Source organism: Kwoniella europaea, chromosome 1, assembly GCF_036810445.1.
Source record: "Kwoniella europaea PYCC6329 chromosome 1, complete sequence".
Classification (NCBI taxonomy): Eukaryota; Fungi; Basidiomycota; class Tremellomycetes; order Tremellales; family Cryptococcaceae; genus Kwoniella; species Kwoniella europaea.
In genome coordinates, this window is record NC_089487.1 from 8,232,726 (window position 1) to 8,255,571 (window position 22,846).

Below are 22,846 nucleotides of genomic sequence, written 5' to 3' on the forward strand. Positions count from 1 at the left end.
AACCGTTAAGAGTAAAATAGAGAAAATGAAGATGGGGTATATGAAATAGGTAAGCAGAAAAGATGAGTAGTATGAACATCAAATTGTCCATTAAAGAACCAAGTAAGAGACGAATCCTGCAGCAGCCAATAACAATCCCGCAGGTACGACATCGGCAAGTGGAAGTGCCGCGCTGGTCGAGCTGGATCCAGAGGTAGTAGCTGATTTAGAGGCTGATGCAGAAGCTGCTAAGCCGGCAGTGGCCTTTGACGAACCTGACGCAGCTGCTGAGACTACTGCGGTGGACGAGGAGGTGGTGTTGGATGCGTCGATAGCGGCTAGTACGGAGGCGTTGAATGTACCGGTCATAGATGAGATAGGGAACATGGCTGAGAAGGCTTGGTAGGGATATTGAGAGTTGGATTCGGATTTTAATGAGAGGGAGGTGAATCGAACAAAGTAGTGGGAGTCTGCACAATAGAATGAACAGATCAATATCAATATCAGCACAAATTGAGCACAATCGAGTTGAGAGAGCTCGGACTCACCATCCTGTCCGATCGATGGGTCGATGGTAGCTGATATACTCGAAGTCTTCGATACGTCGACTGAAGCAGCGAGATTCTGGAGTTTGACTTGGTTGTTGACTGATCCGGTGTAGATGTCGACGGAACATGGACCGACGGAAGCGACAGTAGGTGTGTTACCGTCATCAGCTGTGTGAGTCAGAGAGAAAAAGGTCAAGGCGTCAGCTTGCAATCTACTTGGCACTAACCTCGTGATGCGTGGCAGAACAACAGAATACGTTTGGCTAATGGTGATTGGGCGAAAGCAGAGATAAAACGTCGACTCACCCCACTTGACTTCCAGCACTTGACCTCCGATGGCCGTGGTACCAGCTACGGGAGAAGTGATGTACACACCTGCCAAGACAGGTTGGAGGGCGGCAGCAGCGATGAGCAAGTAAGAAGCGGCAGAAGCGAACATTGTGATTTTGTGTTGAGATGGGCAGTAATCCTTGGTTGAAGAGGTGAGTTGGTCGTAGATGAGAAGTCGTTGAGGTTCTTTTCTTTACGTTGGATTTGGTTTTTTTGGGTTGGTTGGTTGGTTGAATTATTCGAAAGAATGTGTTTACAGTTGAAGTTGTTCAAAGAAAGACGAAGTGGTCGGATAGTCGGTTTAGTCGATATTGGAATTGAACGAGGCTCGTCGAGAGGAATGTGGTCGTCGATGTCGATGTTAACGATTGAAATTATTAATGTATGGAGTAGAAAGAAAAGGTGGGGATGAATGGTATCTTGGATATGTGTGGTATATATGAAGGAGCAAAAGGAACGGAGACAGAGAGGAAAGACAAAGGTATCTTTCTTTGCTCATGAGAGGAGAAAGGGTCAAAGCGTCATCATCAAACATTACATGCACACCCTCTCCTATTGTATACATTCTCTCTTTGCTTACGTTTCCTTGGCACCCAGCTTGAGCTCATTTTCGAGAGCGGAGCCAAGGGACGGATGTGGACGTCAAATGCAATGAATGGGTCCAAGCGTAAACACCCAGTTGCTTCTGCTCCACTTGAAGCCCAGAAGGAGGACTGACCGAAAGAGTCCCATTGCACAAGATATATCATCAAAGCCACATTGTCCCTACTCACGTATCATATGATGTGGTCAAGGGTGATTGTTCGTATATTAAGCACTACCTGAACATAAAAATAAACAATGGAAATCAACATGACACGATGGTTTGTTTACTCTGGGATGAAACGGTGCCTATGCACGGATCATATCAACAAATTCGACCAAACAACACTAAAGCATCGTTCCTGGAGATTCAAGGACCAAGTTGATTCGGGATTACCGGGATCAATTGGTCTCTGTGGCAGTAATGGAGATGTTAGTGATGTCCTTGTCGGGGCCACATGGGAAAGCCGTCGACGGGATCAAAAGTGAGATTCGAAAAGTTGAAGATTAAATTGAGCGACGAGTCAAAGAAAAGTCGGCTAGTAAATGTGGATGTTGGACAGCAGAGTAGAGGAACATCAAGTTCATCATCAATCGTGATCTGTTCAGTCTTTATCACTCATAAAACAGCTCAAGATGTCAGCCAGAGCTATATCTTCCTCTTTGAGGGGACGAGCTTTCAGAGCTGTGCGATATTCATCGTCTACCGCCCCAGCTCAAGCTGCTAAGACTCCCGCTCCTCCTAAACCCATTGATGACAGTACGAGTGCTTTGGATTGTAAGTTGGGCGTTGTTACGACTGGACGTGATTTACCACGTAGCTGGAAAGCTGACGTGATCGTGATGTTCTGCATCGTCCAGACAAAATCCACAAGACAGCTCGAAGACTTCCTCACCTCGTTACCCCCAATCCCCGAACACCCTCTGCCGAAGAGGCAGTGACCAACATCTTGTACAACACACCGCCTCCTTCCAACGAGCCTTACAAGAGGTGAGACCATCTTCGTAACGAGATATAGACTACTTGCTGATTGTTATATCTCATGTAGACACTTGCTCAACTGTTTGGTTCAAAATGAACCGGGTGTGCTTTCTAGAGTGTCTGGTATTCTAGCTGGAAGAGGATTCAACATTGGTGAGTAGTCCTTATCATCCTATTGCCAGCATCCCACATATGCTTACGGTGTTCTGTCAAACTTTAGACTCTCTCGTCGTATGTCAAACTGAAATCAGAGATTTATCAAGAATGTGTATCGTATTGAAAGGTCAGGATGGAGTGATTGAACAAGCCAGAAGACAATTAGAGGACTTGGTGGGTTCCACTGTCCTTTTTTGACCTCTTCTCGAACTAACACTATTTCTCTCTTGTAGGTCCCCGTCTGGGCAGTATTAGATTACACCAAAACCTCAGTAATCGAGCGTGAATTGCTCTTAGCGAAAGTCTCAATCCTCGGACCTGAATTCGCCGACGCTCAATTAAACAACTCTTCTGTCCCCGACCAATCGTTCGAGAACGCTTTAGAACACCAATCTGCACCATCATTCGTTCCTGCCGAAGGCTCAGGTCAAGATAGTGCAAGTCAGAAATTACAGAGGGAACAAGCATTAGCTAGATCATTTGAAGAATCTTCAGGCGAACAATCACAATCATCAATAGGAAATCAACTTTATCCTACTAGAAGATCTGAAATCTCTCCATCAGAAGCATTGATAGCGAAAAACCTTCATTTATCAGCTATCAAGACTCTCTCCGATCAGTTCAGCGGTAAAGTAGTAGATGTTTCGGAGAATAGCTGCATTGTCGAATTGACTGCGAAATCATCAAGGATCGATGCGTTTTTGAGTTTGATGAGACCATTTGGAGTACTTGAGGCTGCTAGATCAGGTAGGTGTTTGTCTTGTGATCATGAACCATTTTAGATCCGAATGATGTATGTTAATGCTGATCTGCTTTCTCGTTTCTTCCATACAGGTGTTATGGTCCTTCCTCGAACTCCCATCCCAAGGTATGGTGAAGAAGATGAGCTCGTAGCTGAGAAAGAGGAAGTTGATCTATCCATGTTACCTCCCGGATAAGTGTTTGACAACCACTCGACTACATTGGAAGAAACGAGGGGACGACAACGGTGTTCATGGTTGTGCATATATATTTATATATTTGGGGAAATGCATGCAGAAATGCAGAGATCTGACATCATTTATATCAGTTCTGCTCTTGGCTTGTCCGTACATAATTCTCTATGAATATGAGTCAAGTTGCATACTGTATCTGCATTAAGAAAACCACCTCGCGATCTATCTAACTCTATCCGTTGTGACGTTACAGGATAATTGAAGATTTATGTGTCATTGGTTATACGAAAGTAGCTAAGACGGGGTAAGATTTTTCATAGACTGTAAAGATGATACCACCGCTCATCTACCGATATCAACCACGCAAAGGTCAGCGAGCAGACAACAACTAAGGTCATAGTCTCAGTGTAGGATCAAACTTACAATCAATCTACCTAATCTAGGTACAGTCCCCTTCCACAATTTGAAGAACCCCTCTTCAGTTATCACTCTGTATGCGCAATGTAAAGAGTTTTTGTACTCTGTTCGAGCTCGGAGGGATTGCATACGTGTTTTGATCACGCTAGAGTATAATAATGAGGATATCAGCATGCGAAGTGGGAAAGCAATCATTGTTATGAGCCTGGATAGATGGGTGTGATGGGAACTCACTCAAATGGCATCGTACAGTCTAATTCACCAATTGCCAATCAGCTTCTTCACTTTTTTACTTGTTCTAGGACACTACCCTCACTCACAGACAGTAATTACACCCGCCGTGGCACCTATACCAAAAGTCATCCATCCCGGCATCTGTGTACCGGGAACAACACTCCCTTGAGCGAGCTGTTTGAGGGTAGAGTATGAGGAGAATCGTACGGCGGAATTGGCACCTTGACGAAGCATCTACAAACACATCACATAGATGACAACATCAGTACCTCACCTTCGGCTGGGTTGAGAGAGGGACGTACGACTGGTCCAACACCTCTATAGATCCCTAACCAACCTTCCTCCTTGATGATTGTACTAACAGCGTGGGAAGTACCTTTGAATCTCGGTTGAGCAAGTTTGGAATCTTCGATCATTTTGGTTCTGTGATCATCACATCAGTTAAAAAGTCCAGTTCAGTCCAGACCATACACGATTCTTGATCGGTACCGTTCGATGATAATAATGATAATTGCTCGAAACGTAATCGAGACTAGTGGAACATTACCCACTTGATAGTTTCTGATGGTGTCACAGCTATAATAGCTTCTGACATACCTGCTCCTAAACCAGCTAACATCGATCTTGGCGCTGTCAATTTGCCCTACAGCGAGTTACAATATAGTTCAATACTTTTGATCTTTTTCATTTATGATGTGTTTCCCATGATGAACAACCCACAACCCACCTCATCATCCTTGAGCAGGCTCTTGAACTGATCATAAGTCGTGAACCTCACACCTGCCTTTACGGCGTTGCCGATAATCACAGGAGTGACACCTGCGTATAGACCGGCGAATCCTCGCTGTTGTATCGTACCTTTTAGAGCTTGGTATGGTGTGAGTTGCTATACGACCGACGAGCGATGGTATTAGCTCATGACTATCATTGTGACGAAATCGCAGGTAAACATGGCCTAACACAGCCAGATACTTCAAGAAATGATAAGATAATCCAAAGTTGTGATATAGCAGTCGCTCACTCACCTTACCACCTTCCAACGCACCAAATTGCAACTGAGTTTTCAAACTCTCCAGAGGGAAAGTGACGAACGCCTCCGTACCTCCTGCGATGGCACCTGCCAGTAATGAAGCTATAGGCTTCTCCTTTTGTTTGCCTTTGGCTTGAGACTGGGCCGACATTCTGTTGTGATTGTGAGTAGTTGAGGTACTCAGCCAGGGTGATGAGCAGACGGAAGAGCAGGAGATGCGATGGATATCTTGTCAGAAAAAGTGTTGCCGACTCGTGTGATGTGATGTGATGCGATCGAGACTCTGGCAAGTGAAATAGAAGTGAATGTAGGTTTCTAATGATTATTACGATTTCGTTCAGGTGTGTTGTAATATGTGCATTAGGAACGAGAATAACCGCAGATCAAGGTGGAGGCTGTTCCACCAAAAATCAAAAAATCAAAAAATCAAAAAATCAAAAAATATTCGAGGAAGCAAGATTGATTCTCTGTATTCATGATACTGTTATTCTTATTCTTCAAATCTCATATCTCGAGTATCACAGGTGATAAACGACCAGCCAAAATGCCAGTAGATAACAAGAAAGGCAAATCCCGTTCTAGCCCCTACAAAAAACCAAAGCCCAAGCCTTCGCAAGATGGAGAACAAGCTGGACCATCAAGACCTCGACCAACTCACAAGATACCTACTGTCGAACAGAGGAGTGGAGATGCTCTACCGGGTATAAGTAAATTGAAAGGTCAGATAAGGCAGACAAAAAGGTTACTGGCCAAGGTAAGTTACTATCACTTTCACTCTTCATAATGGAAAGCAACTGTAGGTGTAAACTTTTACTAATCTGTTGGACGTGTTCTGTGCGTCTTATGTAGGACACACTCGAACCTGGTCTTAGAGTCCAGACACAACGTCGTCTAACGAGTTTGGAGGCCGATTTGGCGAATGCGATGAAGAGGGATGTGGAGAAGAAGAATGGTGCGAAATATCATATGGTGAGTCTGAGTTTGGTCTCAACTCATCGCTATGTTTCCATGTATAACCATGCGTCCTATCTACTCATACTGATGAGTCGTGATGATACGTTTACAGGTCAAATTCTTCGGTTAGTATAACACGACTGTTTCTCCTATGTGTATGTCGCAAGCTGATGCTGCTACGTGCATATGCTCAGAACGACAGAAGTTACTTCGTATCATAAAAAGACTCCAACGTAAACTGAAAGAAGCTGAAGAATCTAAAAGCGATAAGAAATCCGACAAGTATAAGGAGGAATTGGATGATACTAGGATCATGATGAATTACGTGTTGAACTTCCCGTAAGTCTTATAAAATCCCAAATAGATATGTTGAACTCCCATCAGTCTTAGATGATTGATGTTGACCACACGAGATGATGCGATGAATAACAGTAATACCGAGAAATACATATCGCTCTTTCCCCCTTCCTCAACCTCCGAACCCTCGTCAGCATCAACTACAACAACTAAAGAACCCAAATTGTCTGTACCACCTTTACTTCACCCCACACCTACCTCCCAGCAATTGGAAGAAGAATATGATAAATCGTCTAAAAGACGATATGAGATACTATTAGAAATTCGAGGTTTGATGCAACAAGGTAAATTGTCGGAGAACCCTGAAGAAGAAGTGAAGAAGGAAAAGAAGGAGAAAATATCATTGGTCTCCACTGAAGACAGGTTCACGAGTAAGAGTAAGAAGGATGGTGAGAAGGGAGAAGAGGAGGAGGAAGATGATTTCTTTGAGAATGAGGAGGAGGAGGAGGAAGAGTAGCTCTAGAAAAGGCTCTTTAGTTGATGTATACTCAAGAAGGTTGCATCAATTACAAATTTGCTGGAGACGATGCACAAACAAAATATATAATATCATTGAAACTCACCATATGTATGTAAATGTCTCTCTCTTATTGTGTCGAACAGATATACTGTAAAGATGAAGATGTTGCATTTTCAAAAAGATTCCATTAAATCAATTATAAAAATAAATGACAAAACTAAACTAGATAGATGGATAACCAGCATCTATATATAACGGCCATATGATCAATAAAGAGCAATGAAAACTTTCAAAAAGGTTTCCATTCCGATCAGTCCGAACCATGGTAAAAAGAAAGGATAAAAAATGGGTATATGTTTAGTTGTAGAAGCTACATCTGGTTTCTTTGACAAGATCCGTGAATCCGTGAATCCTTAAATCTCCTAATCAGTCTTGACCTAGACTAAGATATAGGCTGCATGTACCATATTTAAAATCCGTCGGTCATCCGTTTAACAATTCAAGACACCTGAGTGATAATTGTAATTATAAATTGCAGTCTACAAAAAAAGTCAATATACATCTCACATCAGCATCTAACCTCAATACTTTTTTCATTGAAGGGACAAACTCTACTCACATAGTTACTCGTCATGGGTTTCCAACATTGATCACTGACTTCTACCGTGGCCTCTCCTTTCTTATATCCACCAGTCAAAGTGAAAAATTCAAAGGTCTGTTTACCTGCTGCCATAGGAATTTCGACGGATTGTACTCCCGGTTTAACCAATTTCAACACTGGCTGATTGGATCCTGAAGTTACTTTTATAGTCCCTCCGAGTTTGGTCATGGTAGTTACGAATACAGTGTCGGCGACGATCTAACCACAAAATATAACGCACAAATCATCAGCATCAAGTCGAATAAATATACAGTTTTCTTTTTTTGAACTCACATCCCATCCATCAGGTTTACTTCCATAATTATCAGTCGAATCACATTCGGCAGATTTCAAATGAGGTCTATACCAATAAAACACTTGATCCTTATCTACAATGGGAGTCTTCGATCCTGATTTCCAAGCTTTGATATAAGGTAATGAAAGATCCAACATCGGTAGATGATCTAAACCTTGAGCCCATTTGGAAGAACCATCATCAGAATGTAGACCACCCCAATTTCTTAAATTGTGAGATTCTCCATAATCGTTCCATGTGACCATTTCTAAAAAGTTCAACTTATCGCCCAATTCAAGGATTTGATCCCATCTGTATTTCCAAAGGTTTTCAGACTTGAATAACCAGTTTTTGGACCAAGGTACTTCTTTACCAAAATGAGTAAAGAACCATGAAGATACCGGTGCCATGTAAACTTTGTTGGCTTTTCCAACAACATCGATATAAGCTTCGTCCTGAACGGTCGTGAGGGGTTGATCGATTGGACCATTATCTTTGGATGCCCATGCGGTCCTACACCATCCGTAAATTCATTTACATCAGTACATGTCTTTGTTATAACAAACAAATATGAGATGGATCGGTGGACATACCAAGAGAACAAACCACTTAATCCCTTATTATCCGCATTCTCCTGGGTAGGTGCCCAGAACGGTACAGCATATATTTCCTGACCACATCCAGATCCTACTGCAGCCCAATCAAATCCATCACCTATAAAGCTCGATACGAAAGGTTTACCATCTACTTTGAATTGGGCCGGTAAGTCGTTATACCTCTTCATCATATCCGATACTCCCGTAGTGTTATCGACAGTATACCAATTGAAATCGAACGAGATGAAGCAAACGAAATCGCCTGAGATCTCTGCTGCTTTATATGCGAGATCGAGCTGAGGTTGAGTATAGGAATCTAGACCGATGTTTAGGGCGAATCCATCTATACCCTTTGATTTGGCTAATTTGATATCTTCTAACCATGATTCCAAGGTATAAGCGTATACTATACCAATCATGAAATGGGCGAAAACTTTCTTATCGGAGTTGCCTTTAACGGGGTTCCCACCACCGAGAGTAATGTTCAGTCCTGCTGAAATTGTTATTCCCTGAGCTTCGACGGCACCAGAAGTGGTAGATGGGGCATCGGTACTTGTGGTAATTACGGATGATGAATCAGAGACGGTGCCGGATTCAATCGAGGAGGAGACGAAGGTGTCTATAGGGTTTGTAGCTTGAGATAATCCATATATGACGGTATCGGTCTCAATGGAAATGACAGCTGAGGAAGTGGTTGAAGTGATACTGTCTTCTTCGGGGACGATCGAATCGGATGGGGAGGCCAAAGCGGCAATTTCCAGTTGGGTGGTGGGTTGACCATCGACTGGTGAGGTTGAGGTCTCGGCGGGTGTAGGGTCTACCCAGACTGTTTCAGTCACATAATTGGTCTCGACAATCTGACGTTCAGCGAGGTCTGAGAATAAAAACAGTATAGGAACATCAGTCTTGTTAGGTTTTCGGGTGGACAAAAGAGGGAAAGAGGGAAAACATGATTTTCATACTCACCACCATGTGTAGCATTTCTCGAACGCCTTTCAAAGGAATTACCATGTTTCTTACTCATTGCCATGGGTAAGACCTGGAGCAACGATAAGGCTGCTACCAACTTCATTCTCATAGGTTATATTGTATGTTATGTTATATTGACAAATGACCTGGATATATTGGGTATGAGTGATGTTTATATGACAGTATGAAGTGGAGATCAGGTTCAACTTGATTATGTTACTTTGTAAAAGGAATGACTGGAGTCAGAGAGTATAGCTTAGGGTGAAAAGGATAACAAGGGGAGGAATGAATAAAGTGAAGAAAGAAAGGTTGAATGATGACAATCCGTTATGTATATGTTCGAGAACCACGGATCCACGAGCTCGGTGAAGGTGAAGGTGAAAGGGAGGCAGCACTGTACACTCCGTTCAACGGATACGACAGCGGTGATTTTGACGGACAGACAAAAGAACAGGGGTAAGGAAAAGTAAATTAACAAAACATGTGTGTAGAAAGGTAAGAAGATTAAGCAAGGGCTTCCTTTACGCCTTCATAATCCATGATCGATGATCTGCATGCCAGTACGACACCGACCCTCTGGAATATCGCCTTGGCATTGTATTTAGGAAGAGGATGATCGAACATGAGTAAGGGAAACAAAAAGGAATTTCAGACTAAATGTAATGTTAGTGCTCGGACCGACGGACACCGTGAAAACAATCGCGTCTTAGCGGGTTAGCGTGTAATTGTTGGGCTGAAACACCCAACTGTCCAAGCGTGTTTCAGATCACAACATACATAGATTACAATAAGAAGACAATATCCTCGGTCATGCATAGTCATGAGTATGAGGCAATGCCATCTTGATCAGAGCTTACACAAATGCCTGGGGGCCTTACATGCTACGAAGGTGGAGGTGTGGTGATCATCAAGCGTATGCGTTTCATTCATCTATATACGATCTAACAACCCAACTCCTACTTCTTCTCTTCCTCACCTATCTGCCCATCCGCCCTACGTGTCACTATCTTATCTACGATACCAAATTCCACAGCCTCATCCGCAGTCATAAAGTAATCTCTTTCCAGTGCCTTTTCAAACCTTTCTCTGGCCGTATCCCTCTGTTCGTCCGGCCTCGTACAGTGATCGGCATATATGTCGGTCAAGGCTGATCGAATACGTAAGATCTCCTTGGCATGCAGAGCAATGTCGGAAGCTTGGCCTTGGGCTCCGCCGGATGGTTCTATGAGTGATACAGTCATCAGCGGCCAGCGCAATTTTGCTCGATTGACAACGTTGCGTCGTCTTCTCTTCATACGGTTGGAGTAATTCATGGAGATTCTCCATCCCAATTTATACCTTCGAACACTAGACCCATTCCCCAAACCCTGTTTGCTTTACAAGAGAGATTAGACCACTCACGATGTATCATAACACTACTATTCTTCAATGCATATCGATGACCTTTCTCTCCTCCAGCTAAGAGCAAACTACCCATACTTGCCGCCTGACCCAAACAGAATGTATGTACAGGTGGAGATATATATTGCATGGTATCGTATATCGCCAATCCGGAAGTCACGACTCCTCCTGGTGAGTTGATGTACAACTTGATGGGTCGAGAGGGATCTTCAGCTTCGAGAAATAGGAGTTGGGCGGTTAAGAGGGTAGAATCGACGGAATTTACCTGAAATGGTCAAGATATACTATCAGTATATGGCGCTTTTGAGTACCATTGAGCCTCAGGTATAACAAGATTGAGCCGCATCATATTGACTTCATTGACGCTTTCGGAAAGTCGTAACTTACTGGTCCCAGGAATATTACTCGTTCCCTCAACAGTCTCGAGTATATATCATAGCTTCTTTCACCTCTAGCCTAGATCATCGGAGAAGTATATCAGCTGCTGTTTCTTGTCAGTTGAAGCAACAGGTAGCTGAACAACCTTCTACTAACTCACAGTCTGTTCAACAACAATCGGTACCAGACTATCTCTCACTGCAGGATTCGAAGCTTGATCAGGGAACAGATTTTGCTCGGAAGAGGCTGTCGGTATGAATCCAAAGCTCCTTGACCTGACTGTCCTGGATGGACCGGCAACTGCGGCTTGTCGTAGGACCGAGCTGGCTATCCTTGACATTGTAGGTGATTTCTGATGAGACTAGGAAGGTGATTTACAATCGAAACACATTAGCTTTTTGTTCTTGAACAGCTGCTGTCAGAAGTGGAGGATAGATCGATATCAACAACGTGTTGCTGCCTGGTAGAATGCCACATACGCTAATATTCCGTTAATTCCGATTGGTGGTCAGCTTGTCGGAATGGGCCGCATCTGTGTTGCCATTAGAGTAACGTTAACATCCCATTTTGATTCGATGTGGTCGGATGGTGCATGGTGGTGCGAAACAACGAATTCACATCCATCTACAACTGACAATCATCCTATAGACTGCTACAACCACTGCTTCACTACTCGACTCGCAAAGATGTCCATGCTCCTCCGATCTGCCCCTCTCCGAGCTGCCAGGGCCCTCCCAGTAGCCAGACAACAAGTCAGAAACGTCCATTTCGAGAACGTCGTTGACCAGTGAGTTTGGAGTTCGGTTCCGACATCAACATGACACACACATGTTATACATTTCCCATATATACTCTCATGAATGAAGAATTCACTGACATACTTGGATACTACTTACGTAGCACCCTCCCAACCAACGTTACCAACAAACCATGGTTAGCTATCAAAATGATCGTCTTCACCACTTTGGGTTTCGGTACTCCCTTCTTCGCTGCTAAATGGCAAATGTGAGTTTGGAAGGCATTTCACGTAGATTTTAGCTGCTGATATACTGATATGGATCTGTGGTCGTAGGTCAAAATCCGGTGCCGCATAAATACGTCTTATGAAGATAGCTCCATAGTAGGGAATTGGATCAAGATATCTCGTTCTTAGCTATTGGTAGTATTGTCATGAGGTCATGCATTGGATAGAATGGGATAAGATGAGACGAACTGGAACAGCAGGCGTTATCAGAAGAGAGAGATTGGGAGGCAAGACCAAGGAAAGGAACGTTAGACGAGGTATTTGTTGAGTCAATGCCGATCGCGTTGAATCCTCTGCCCCGCCAGCGGGGAATCACCCTTCCGATGACATCGGCGAAGCGTATTCAAAGGTCATCGCGATCAACTACTAACACGATGACTTCTCGAGAATCATCAGACTACAGACTACAGACTATCAAATAAGGCGTTGAAACGTCTGGTCCATACTCGATCGTGGAACTGCGAATTTCGCGATTCCCTTCCTTTATAAGACTTGAAACCATTCCTCACCCCATTATTTCCTTTCAGCACTGTCCCAAGCTCGTCGAATAATGCACAAACAGTTGCCTCTTCCCATAAGATGACACCGGTATATATATACTACTAACCATTATACTGATATATCATTCGAACCAACCTTCCTAACTTACCAAGAAATTATACTGAATCAACCGTATTTTACGTATAATAATGATCGAGGGAGTAATCAAGATCACACCAACCTGTACGGTCTCCGAAGACGATACGATCGCTCTATCCGTAGACACCCGTTTAGCTAAACCCACTCGGGGACGGTCTAGCACTAGATCACAATGGGGTACGAGCAATCGCGAGAAGTTCCTCGACAGTTTACAGGAAGCGCTTGAGATCGCAGGTAACAGTCGATTGTCCCAATTCAGTCGTGAGAGTACTCTCCCGGAATTTGCAGAAATTGGTTGGAACGAAGAAGCGTTGAATCGTTCTTGGACTTACGATGTCGATTCGATTGTCCGAGCTGGTATTGATCATCTACAGAGCCAAAATAACATAAGGGTTGAAAGAGCTTTACCGGAGGAGGAGAGGATTGGGTCAAGATTGAATTGGGATAGGGCTTTGAAGCGGGATTTCCAGACTGGATTCGAATGATGAGAAGAAATATCAAGATTTCCAATTGAAGATGATCTACAATGATTTAATCAGAAGGTCGCAATCCTCGGGAAATGACGTCAACGATAATGGGAAACGCGGACAAGGCTCGACTTCGAGCACTATTGAAGACTCTGTTGAACTTCACGCTCAGCTTGCTCAAAATACTTTGTTCGCTACTGTTCCCACATTTGCAACCATCGCCGTTCCGACTTATTCCTTATCTGCAATTATACCGCCTATTTCGAGCGGCAATGACGATAATATCGTAGATATCGAGTCTATGAGTTTTCAATTTCTTAATATACTTGGTAAATACGGTGAAGGCACTTATTTAGAGAATGATATCAACCTCGAAGAAGATGCATCGCTCATCAGCCAAGCGTTGAAAGGTGCATTTGAGACCGCCTCTATCTTGAGGAACTATCAAAATGGAGAGGAAGGAAAGAATTATCGAAAGAGTGATTTAGAGAGTATCCTAAAGAGGATGACTGTCACATCGTATCATGGTGAATTGACTAAACCAAGCGATTTATTGTTATACTCCGGTGTGAAAGAAACTTCCACTGAAAATGGGGATGAAGATAAGGGCTATAAGAGAAGATGGAATGGGCTAGCAACTTCGTCAGCTGTACCCCAATCGATGGATATTGGAGAACTCAAGAGCATAGTCGATAAAAGTAGGTTATTCAAAGCGAATCTCATTAGAGAAATAAGCAAAGGCGAATATACCTCGATTCCTCAATATGTGTTGGATTATTATGGAGAGCATGATGATGATGTAGATCGTTATGCCCATTTCATTCTCTGTGAAGAAATCATTGAGGACATTGCAAAGTCCAAGGGTCTATGAGAAGCTGAGGATAAGGATGTATATACGCATATTTCTATGAAGTAGCATCCTCCATGATCAACCATCATCGGTCGATACATAGCCTACGTACTGGATCGTAGATATTGTTATACTAATCGCTCGGACACAGGTGTCAGATTCTTGCGAGATGAGAGTTCTCTTTTCGATGATCTGTCTCGAATGGTCACATCTTGTCCTCGGAACTGGATGTATGACCCTCACCATTGTAGTGTATAGACCCACATCCCGAGGTGTGGACTGACCACAGCAATATGGGGGCCACTCTGGATGCCCTTTGTGTCTTGGCCCCTATGGAAAAAGTCAACAATGGTATTTGGAAGGTCGGGAAACTTCCGAAAGTACGACAGCATGGGGCGGGTGAGTGATTGCTCCTTTGCTATATCGAAGCAAAGCATGCCTATCCTTTGATGAGACTGTCCTTTTTCACATAGTAAGCCACACTCAGGAATTGGAGAGGGAGGTGCTCAGTTTTACTCGATCAGTAGAATACTGAGCATTTTGCGTATTTGACGTCCGATGGTAGCTTATAAGCATTTCCAGTGAGTTATCCAAATTCACTCTCACTACGAAAGACTTTTCGTTTGGAATCACTCACGAGACTTTCTCGCGAAAGGCAAAACAAGATGTTACAAGGTATCATCCAGTCCATACCCTCTCTTGATATCACTCCGGATAAGATCGACTTCAGCAATACCGTCCAAGTGGCCCGACCCAAGAACCGGTCCCGTAAGACTTCCAAGTGGCCTGAACAGTCTCGAGAGCGATTTATGAACACTGTCGGTACAGCTATTGACCTGGCTGCTCATGCGAGGTCAGCTCTATGGACCGGCTATTACGATCTATCAGCATTAATGGAAGAAGAGAAATACCATTTAAGGGGCAAATGGGAAGGAGATGTCCAATCTATCATCGATATGAGTATAACTCATCTAAAGGCCCAAGAAGGAGGTGATGTCGAAATTTGTAGACCCCTTGCGTATGTTGATGGGATCAATTGGTCCAAAGCTATCTCAAGACGAACAGAAATGTCTTCGAACCAAAAGCCCAGATTTAACTATACCGATCTAAAAAACCTTAGTATCTCTCCCACTTCGGCATTGGTTGTCACCGAGGATGAAAGAAGAGATATGGGAGTTGCAGCGAGCTTGGTACAAGATACTCTGTTGGAATGCGTATCGAAGTTGAGAGAAATTCCTGTTGCGAGTCATTCGATATAGTTCAATTTCCCTTCTGAGACCGAAGACCAAATCAACCAAGATCGTATCTCAGATCTCTCGTTCCGATTCAGGTCAACTAGAGATATATATGGTGAGAGACCCAACGAAAGAGTGTTGACCAAGGATGATCAGGAAGTGTTCAGTCAAATTATAAAAGGTGCTTTCGAGACTGCTTCTCGTATCAGGGAGTTTGAGAGAAACGTTAATGTCCCTTACCAAGAGATGTCATCAACGACTAGTCCACACTTCCAATTCCGAAGTAACAGTGGACCCCTGCCGGCGGATTATCATAGGCAAGATTTGGTCAGTATATTGAGTAGGCTGACCAGTTTGAATGGTATGACAACTCAACAGGGTCAAACGTTATCATTTGGCCTCGATCCCGATGACAACGGTGAGAATGAGCCCAAAATCCGATGGGCAGATTTACCAGAACCTCATCAAGTACCTTTACCACTCAATCCGCAGAGTATCCAGCATCATCTGAGATCTATCGAAGCGATCAAAAGTGAGTTTACGTACAGGTTCGAGGAAGGTCTTTCGTTTGATATTGCGGACCGTGCCTCGGAGTTGTACAAGAGGGGACAATCAGGAGCGAAGAAGGATGTTTACTTATTACTCTGCGAGGATATCCTTAAGGAGACAATCAGTAAGACACCAAGTCGATGAGTGCTGGGTCAGATCGAGGACCGATACTCACTGTCAGTCCAGTGTATTTTGATATGTTTTCTCAGGTACTGCGATTGTTAGTATTTAGTTACCTTTCCTTGATGGTATTCTGATTGATGAAAAGTCGTCCTTCTACGCAGTGTTGCTACACCTGTGGATGTCAGTGCTGGGCTTCTCAGTACTACAACGCAAAGAATGAGCTATAAATACTCATAGAAAGGTACCGTACAATGTGTGAGGCTATATAGGTTCAGAGGTTGTTCGACATTCAACCTCCACTTTCGAATGAAATCTTCATCTTCTCTTCATAACATCTCATCTCACCTTCCCATCCTCTCTGTCTGCTCACACTCGGTTTAGTACATAAAAAAGTACATCCCTCAATCAGCGAACAGATAACATGGCTTCACTCACACGAGGATTGATGGTAGTAGCTCGAGCTACTGCGCTCCCAGCCAGAAACCTACGTATAGCAGCTTCAGTATCCAGACGAAGGAATATCGTTGCTGCATCTGCATCCATAATATCTAGGAGAGGTCTGTCCAACCTTTCATTTTAGCCTCTATGGAAGAGGAACCCACCGCTGATCCATCTCTCATTCTTTCGATCTGTAGGTTACGCAACGTCCTCCGGAGAAGCTACGACCGTCGATCCCACCTTTACCAAAGCCCTAGATCTGTTGGAAGCTGGAACGAGGGCGTTGGAAGATGGTGATTTGTCTAAAGCTGCCAAACTGTACAGGGAGAGTGTAGAAGCAAAGGAGACAAGTGAAGGATGGCATAATCTTGGTGTAAGTACCATAATCTTGTATTTACTCTAGTAAACAGACTGATGGTTCTTCTTATTACTTGTAGAATTGCGAATACCATCTCCGTGAGTTGTGTTCACCAAGCCCAAGAAGGAGAAAAAGAGTCCAATATGTGCTGATCTCGTGATGCTTGTGTACAGAGAATAAAGTTGCAGCTGTTGAAGCATGGGGTAAATCAATTGAACTTCAACCTTCAGCGGACGCACATACGAGTGAGTGTCAATTTTTACCCTCTGTCTCCTTCAACCGCGAAACTCGTCATTTCAATTCCGGAAATATCATGTTCTCTACTATGACCCCAAGAAGGATCCCTCACAGCTGCGATAGCTCGGGAAGCTGATTATCATTCTTTGTCTTCTCGTCAGATCTAGCTTCGGCATACGTACTGGATAACCCACCAAAACCAGCTTTAGCTATAAAACATTTGACGTGAGTTCAAGCTTCCATCACAAATAATCTTTAAAACCGACAGACTGCAAAAGCAGATAATGATGCTCGGTAGCTAATCTCCATTCTGATAGTTCTGCCCTGGAGCTGTCACCTGAAGACCCAGAGGTATGTCTTCACCTTCTCATACCTATTCATGCCTTGTCAAATTGATCCGATTGTAGTCTCACGACAGCTGATGACCATTAATGTGATTGATTTTGACATAGATCGCTTTCAACCTAGCAGCCGTATTAGAATCCAGCAAGTCCATATCCTTACATCAACCTCCCTCCATCGGAGATGACTGGACAGATCGCTGATAATCTTGTTGTGATTGAATAGCCGGTCAATTAGAACCTTCCCTCACGTTATACAAGAAAGCCCAATCGGGCGGTATCGAACGAGCTGCTCAGAACGTGAGGAACGTCAGTGCAAAACTCATAGGCGAGAGAGCAAAGGCACAAGAGAAGGAGAAGGGAGATCAGCAGTGAGAATGAATCATCGTATGACGTGCAGAATGGGAAATCGGTAGAGCGTCGACCAAACTAGGGGAATGACGAATACCAAAATAAAGCTAGAGATGGAAGTGCAGGGTACATGAGCTTTAGAAGTGGGGCGGAAGACCCAAGAATGGCATCACGAGTGTTCATGCAGATTGTTCAACATATAGACACAAACAAGTATATACAACAAAAGATAATTATCATCATTATTCACAGACACTATGCGATGCAACACAACGCAATGCAATGCAAAATCTAGATTATCCACACCATCTATCCGTCCACTAGTTATATACTGCTTCGACGATCCAGTCGTCAAAGTCCATCTTGCCACATCTCCTTAGCGTACATCCCAAACACCACATTGATCTCCAATCCTTCTGCATAAGGTTTCATATGCCCTTCTTTTAGGTCAATAGTTGGGTCTAGAATATTGACAGCGGCCACTAAGTATCATGAAAATGACATCAACACTACCCTAATTCAATGAAAACTCCTAATTGATGGTGGAAGTGGACTCACAAAAATCATCCAGAGCAAAATCCATGGATACCACATCTATAATCTCATCATTGTTGACATCAGGGAAAGGAGTTTGAACGAAGTCACTGCGGTGAGATGATAGAGATATCAGCTTCCTTACAGTCAATCTTAATAAGCTGATTAGAAGGCTTGACTTACGGTTGATTACCAACATGGGGAACTATATCATACAGTATGGTTAGCTCAAAATCATAGTCATGCGACCATTCAGCTCACCAGGATAATGTTTGATATCATCTCCTTTACCTGGACAAGTATCCTTGGTGACGAATCCCATCGTTCTAGGTTTCTTCGGTATATCACTTTCGTCATTCTGAAATATCTTCTGACTTTCCACCTGGTCATATAAATGATCATCTCCACCTTGTACCAGATAATCTTCCCATTGTTCAGACATCCATTCATTGTATATCCTTCGAACCCTATCTTCTTCTTCCAGTTTGGTCGTGGGCTCGGAAGGTAATAATTTGGATGCTCCCGATTTGTTCATCTGTTCGGTTATGTTTCTAGCTAGTCCAGCTGGTAGTTCAACGTAGAGGAAACTACTTGTACTGCTCAATCCTATCAGCAAAGGTCGATGGTCCAATAATAGTGCGCAAGCCGACTTACAATGGTGAGACCGTCAATTCATCGTTCCTGTCAAACCTCCCCTGGAACTGTCCTTATCCGTTAGCTCTAGTCCGTAAGGAGAAATATCCCTGCTTTGGCTTACCAGGTCAAACCGTAGACTACCAGCATTTCCGATGATCACCCTTGTTTCGTTTCTCTCCTTGTCAATAATAGTACGAGGCAATACTTGATCTGAGAACACGGTGAGGACTGATCTTGGATGTCCGTACTGGTGTCTTTCCAGGAAATAGTCATGTGGAGCGATACCCAATGGCGTGGAAATATTGAGATCGGATGCTAGTCGAAGAAGGGCCAGGGATATGTTCCTCCCAATTGGGGGCTAGACAGCGAAAATCGTTAGAGGAAAACAAGAATGCATGATTGTAGGAGAACTTACGAGGTCGAAATCCTCATCTGAGGTGTTTGTGTGCCATTTGTAGCTATCATTATTGAGTGAGCGGAGGCCAAGCCGATGAAACTTTGATAACCGCTTACCTGACCGGGTTACCGTCGATATACCTTCGAGCTACATCCAGAGGTCCATCATCGTTGTCCTGGGGTAGAGAAGACCTGACACGCTCACAATCAGCTTGTAGTTCGTTTGTCCTCGTCAAGAAAGCTCACGAGGTGAAAGCAACCGTTTCTAGATATCTTCCCGGTACAACTCTGCTCATCATGGCGACAATGGTCAGCTAAACTCTTATAACAAAGAAGGAAAAGCCAGCTTACCCGATAGATCTGTCATCGTACTGAACGCAGTCTCGGACATGAGTGTGTCCGCCTATTTAATCTGGGTATAAGCTGGATTTCATGCAACATTTCTGCCAAGGCAGCTCACCGAAGATATATATAGGTACTTTTGGATGTACCTCCCGTATAGCATCGAATATTGGCCTGAACTCTGCAGTCTCACCTCTTGCAGGCATATGTCCAGCTAAGACGCTATTTGAGAGGATCATTGACATTCAAATTTCACTCGTAAGCAATTCTTCGGATCTCAGTGAAGACGAGAAAATCAAAGACGGTAAATTCAAGACGAGAATAATTCGACACGTACAAGTAATCAGGTTTGTCCTTTATCGCCTCCAAGAACCAAGGTTCTTTAGCTAATTTAGAGGGTTTCTGTACTGATATGCCTCTAGAATCGAAGGTAAGCTAAAAGTCTCGAGCAGGAATCAATAAGAAGCTTACTTAGCATGAGCTTGGACTACAGATCTCATTGATCAGCTTCATTATACAATACAAACAGGTATACAGCACCTCACAGTTGAATATGATACCAAAGGCAGTGACTTTTCTACCTCTATTATCGATTGATCAGCTTAGTGGTCATCGGCATCACCGTCATCATATTTAGCTTACTGCTCCGTGTCAAACTTGAGATACTGTTCTCCCAAAGGTACCGACTGAAACGATCCATCTTCAGATCGAATTGTGATATTTACGTTTGATGTTACGTATCTGCCATTCCTGTAGACCATGGAAATCAGCTGTGTCTCGTACGATCAGATGGCCGCCCGCAACACTGCCTGGGTACAAGATGAAAGAGCATGACGTGATGGTAGTGGTGAGAGGCATCTGGAGGATGACCTTTCAGGTACTCAACTAACCATCTTCCCTTGTTCTTGTACTCTTCCAATGCATCTTCGTAGTGATAGAGCTCGTGGTTACCAATAGTGATGACATCGTAAGGCAGCATCGAGAAAATATCTTCTGCCTTGCCAGCAGCGTCCGACGAGGATGAGACGAGTCCTGATCCATCGTGATGATCTCCGGCATCGCTGAACCGCTCGCAATAGAATGAGCGATTTATCCGAAATAGGAATGTGGACTGGACTCACACTAAAAGCAAATCAACTCCCTTGTCATGCGCTATGCGTCTCATATGGGTCGCGAATGATGCTAAGGATCCGTAATCGCCTGAATAGTTCTGCATGGAAAGAGTCAGCTTTACCATTCTTTGATCTTAGTACTGAACTTCACTGAACTTACGGGCTCCGGCCATGTCGCCTACGACGGGAAGATCAGCTGAAGTACGATGTGTGCAGTTCAAAGACACTGAGCTCACATGTTGGTGACCCAGCAGCCATCCTGTTGTGCATTCATCATTAGCTGTCTGTAACATATTTCGTAGGATACACCGACATCCAACTCACCATGGATATCTGAGGTACTGAGGAAATTGACATCTTTCCATTCCAATTGCCTGGTCGGTACCGGCAGTTTCAAGCTATGTTGAGAAGCTGATACTCCGATGAGAAGGGAGAGAAAAGCGAAATGCCTCATGATCCCCGGTGAGTTCCTATAATATTCGTCTCTAACTCTTTGTGTTCTTGATGTAGATGTGCAGATTCAATTTGAATTGTGGTTGCTTGCTTTTGTTATCTTAACTCAATCCGGACACGGATTTGCGGTACCCATTCGGTGTCATCGGATCATCATCGGCGATCGCCGTTCAAGTATGGTCTCTTTCCGGCGGATCAGCTGGGGAAAGAGATGAACACGTTCCCATTCCCATTGCATCCCTCCCCCTCTTTGCTTGTCCTGCTCTTCTTATGAGCTGTATCAGTGATAGTAGCACCCAAACTCGACCTAGGAAACTGCCATACGTTAAATCAGCCCGAGAAATAGACCAAGAAAATGTCATTACAAGACAGACTCGCTTCACAGGACGCACTGTCCTTGTTAACCACCGCTGCTTCCCTCGCCCTGGTCACTGCAAGCAGTACGACGGGGTTCGGATACAACTTCCCTTTGATGGTAGGTGTGTCCTCTCTGTACATCAGCTAGCTAGTTCCGTATCTCGGAGTGATCATGGAACATGGGCTGATGACTATGCAATATGACAGCTTTTCGGGATAGTCGCGCATGAGATGCACAGTACGACGGTGCCATTCAGACAGGTAAGTGTGAATATACCCCTTGTTCACATAATACAAGGCGACCAGCCATGAATCATACCACTGTCTTAGCGTTCTATAGGACCCATCTGATCTCAGACTGACAATGCATCTTTGATTCACAGTTCCTATCACTTGTCCTCTTCACGGGGATATTCGACCTCTACTCCCTCCTATTCCACCGATACTCATTCTTCATCCTATTATTCTCAATCTTATTGTTCCTCATCAAGATTCCATTGTTCTTCAGCTGCTTAGCGCAACTCAGAGAAAGAGGTAGTGATCTGTCGTTTGGAAGCTGGAGGATGCCTCAGGGGGTCAATTTACCTGGAGGAGGGAGTGAGTCATGTTTCCAGTCCCTGTCATCCCTGTGGGCATCGACACTGCCTTTTTGCGGTCTGACCAGAATATTCGTTATCGAGATATCGCATTCACTGCGCTAACTTCTTGATTCATTCAGATTGGACCGTCCCTTCGATGCCCGGCGGGTTCACCTCCGCACAGCCTCAGGGCCAACAACAACAGCAACAACAACCGGGCAATTTCCCTTCCTCTGGTGGATTCAGATTAGGTGGTGACGACGATGATAATGCCAATAACGGTAATCAACCACCGGTACCTGCTCCTGGCAGGAATGGCTACTCTACCATTGCTTAATCTCGTCTAGCTTAACCGTGTACTGAACAGCTGGCTCTGTTCGGCGCCCTAAACAGAGATATCTATTTTGCCTTTAGGTTGTCTAGCTAGTGTCATCGGCCACCAGGCGAATATCTCTATCTTGAATAGATCTGAATGAATTCGGCAAATTGGGGAGGTATAAGTCAATATAGCTATATATACGAGTATATGCAGTCTATTCAGGTTTCTATCGTCCTTATCCTGATATCACCTTATTTCGGTCGT

At 43.9% G+C, this 22,846-nt stretch overlaps 13 protein-coding genes across 13 annotated transcripts; 8 read left to right on the forward strand and 5 right to left on the reverse strand.

The window, feature by feature from the left end:
- Positions 1-90: 90 nt before the first annotated feature.
- V865_003113 (uncharacterized protein) lies at positions 91-966 on the reverse strand (the record flags this gene model as incomplete). The annotated part of the gene is made up of 3 exons (XM_066226912.1): positions 91-449; positions 528-695; positions 834-966. The coding sequence occupies 3 exons, from the start codon at positions 964-966 to the stop codon at positions 91-93; spliced, it is 660 nt and encodes a 219-aa protein (XP_066083009.1).
- Positions 967-2,075: 1,109 nt separating this feature from the next.
- On the forward strand, positions 2,076-3,515 carry V865_003114 (acetolactate synthase, small subunit; the record flags this gene model as incomplete). Its single annotated transcript, XM_066226913.1, has 6 exons — positions 2,076-2,217; positions 2,301-2,430; positions 2,489-2,574; positions 2,642-2,751; positions 2,811-3,324; positions 3,412-3,515. The coding sequence occupies 6 exons, from the start codon at positions 2,076-2,078 to the stop codon at positions 3,513-3,515; spliced, it is 1,086 nt and encodes a 361-aa protein (XP_066083010.1).
- A 277-nt stretch (positions 3,516-3,792) lies between these two features.
- V865_003115 (uncharacterized protein) lies at positions 3,793-5,344 on the reverse strand (the record flags this gene model as incomplete). The annotated part of the gene is made up of 8 exons (XM_066226914.1): positions 3,793-3,858; positions 3,936-4,074; positions 4,164-4,182; positions 4,250-4,397; positions 4,466-4,586; positions 4,715-4,806; positions 4,891-5,049; positions 5,189-5,344. 8 exons carry the CDS (start codon positions 5,342-5,344, stop codon positions 3,793-3,795), a joined length of 900 nt encoding a protein of 299 aa, XP_066083011.1.
- Positions 5,345-5,737: 393 nt separating this feature from the next.
- Positions 5,738-6,961, forward strand: V865_003116 (uncharacterized protein; the record flags this gene model as incomplete). Its single annotated transcript, XM_066226915.1, has 5 exons — positions 5,738-5,947; positions 6,043-6,162; positions 6,260-6,272; positions 6,342-6,486; positions 6,580-6,961. The coding sequence occupies 5 exons, from the start codon at positions 5,738-5,740 to the stop codon at positions 6,959-6,961; spliced, it is 870 nt and encodes a 289-aa protein (XP_066083012.1).
- Positions 6,962-7,455: 494 nt separating this feature from the next.
- On the reverse strand, positions 7,456-9,567 carry V865_003117 (uncharacterized protein; the record flags this gene model as incomplete). Its single annotated transcript, XM_066226916.1, has 5 exons — positions 7,456-7,503; positions 7,584-7,823; positions 7,899-8,412; positions 8,493-9,369; positions 9,462-9,567. 5 exons carry the CDS (start codon positions 9,565-9,567, stop codon positions 7,456-7,458), a joined length of 1,785 nt encoding a protein of 594 aa, XP_066083013.1.
- An 853-nt stretch (positions 9,568-10,420) lies between these two features.
- On the reverse strand, positions 10,421-11,583 carry V865_003118 (ATP-dependent Clp endopeptidase, proteolytic subunit ClpP; the record flags this gene model as incomplete). Its single annotated transcript, XM_066226917.1, has 4 exons — positions 10,421-10,686; positions 10,866-11,130; positions 11,253-11,321; positions 11,404-11,583. 4 exons carry the CDS (start codon positions 11,581-11,583, stop codon positions 10,421-10,423), a joined length of 780 nt encoding a protein of 259 aa, XP_066083014.1.
- A 346-nt stretch (positions 11,584-11,929) lies between these two features.
- Positions 11,930-12,337, forward strand: V865_003119 (uncharacterized protein; the record flags this gene model as incomplete). Its single annotated transcript, XM_066226918.1, has 3 exons — positions 11,930-12,030; positions 12,144-12,248; positions 12,316-12,337. The coding sequence occupies 3 exons, from the start codon at positions 11,930-11,932 to the stop codon at positions 12,335-12,337; spliced, it is 228 nt and encodes a 75-aa protein (XP_066083015.1).
- A 619-nt stretch (positions 12,338-12,956) lies between these two features.
- V865_003120 (uncharacterized protein) lies at positions 12,957-13,391 on the forward strand (the record flags this gene model as incomplete). Its single annotated transcript, XM_066226919.1, has 1 exon — positions 12,957-13,391. One exon carries the CDS (start codon positions 12,957-12,959, stop codon positions 13,389-13,391), a length of 435 nt encoding a protein of 144 aa, XP_066083016.1.
- A 31-nt stretch (positions 13,392-13,422) lies between these two features.
- V865_003121 (uncharacterized protein) lies at positions 13,423-14,244 on the forward strand (the record flags this gene model as incomplete). Its single annotated transcript, XM_066226920.1, has 1 exon — positions 13,423-14,244. The coding sequence occupies one exon, from the start codon at positions 13,423-13,425 to the stop codon at positions 14,242-14,244; it is 822 nt and encodes a 273-aa protein (XP_066083017.1).
- A 644-nt stretch (positions 14,245-14,888) lies between these two features.
- Positions 14,889-16,151, forward strand: V865_003122 (uncharacterized protein; the record flags this gene model as incomplete). Its single annotated transcript, XM_066226921.1, has 2 exons — positions 14,889-15,413; positions 15,483-16,151. 2 exons carry the CDS (start codon positions 14,889-14,891, stop codon positions 16,149-16,151), a joined length of 1,194 nt encoding a protein of 397 aa, XP_066083018.1.
- A 400-nt stretch (positions 16,152-16,551) lies between these two features.
- V865_003123 (uncharacterized protein) lies at positions 16,552-17,879 on the forward strand (the record flags this gene model as incomplete). Its single annotated transcript, XM_066226922.1, has 8 exons — positions 16,552-16,687; positions 16,766-16,941; positions 17,006-17,024; positions 17,100-17,171; positions 17,325-17,388; positions 17,481-17,514; positions 17,616-17,649; positions 17,731-17,879. 8 exons carry the CDS (start codon positions 16,552-16,554, stop codon positions 17,877-17,879), a joined length of 684 nt encoding a protein of 227 aa, XP_066083019.1.
- A 327-nt stretch (positions 17,880-18,206) lies between these two features.
- On the reverse strand, positions 18,207-21,329 carry V865_003124 (uncharacterized protein; the record flags this gene model as incomplete). Its single annotated transcript, XM_066226923.1, has 20 exons — positions 18,207-18,337; positions 18,414-18,499; positions 18,573-18,594; positions 18,651-18,985; positions 19,044-19,090; positions 19,147-19,383; positions 19,441-19,483; positions 19,539-19,613; positions 19,668-19,709; positions 19,773-19,824; positions 19,882-19,985; positions 20,101-20,181; positions 20,235-20,250; positions 20,309-20,346; positions 20,406-20,513; positions 20,654-20,824; positions 20,885-20,973; positions 21,036-21,053; positions 21,112-21,134; positions 21,200-21,329. 20 exons carry the CDS (start codon positions 21,327-21,329, stop codon positions 18,207-18,209), a joined length of 1,848 nt encoding a protein of 615 aa, XP_066083020.1.
- Positions 21,330-21,683: 354 nt separating this feature from the next.
- Positions 21,684-22,600, forward strand: V865_003125 (uncharacterized protein; the record flags this gene model as incomplete). Its single annotated transcript, XM_066226924.1, has 4 exons — positions 21,684-21,803; positions 21,893-21,946; positions 22,069-22,282; positions 22,404-22,600. The coding sequence occupies 4 exons, from the start codon at positions 21,684-21,686 to the stop codon at positions 22,598-22,600; spliced, it is 585 nt and encodes a 194-aa protein (XP_066083021.1).
- Between the last annotated feature and the right edge of the window lie 246 nt (positions 22,601-22,846).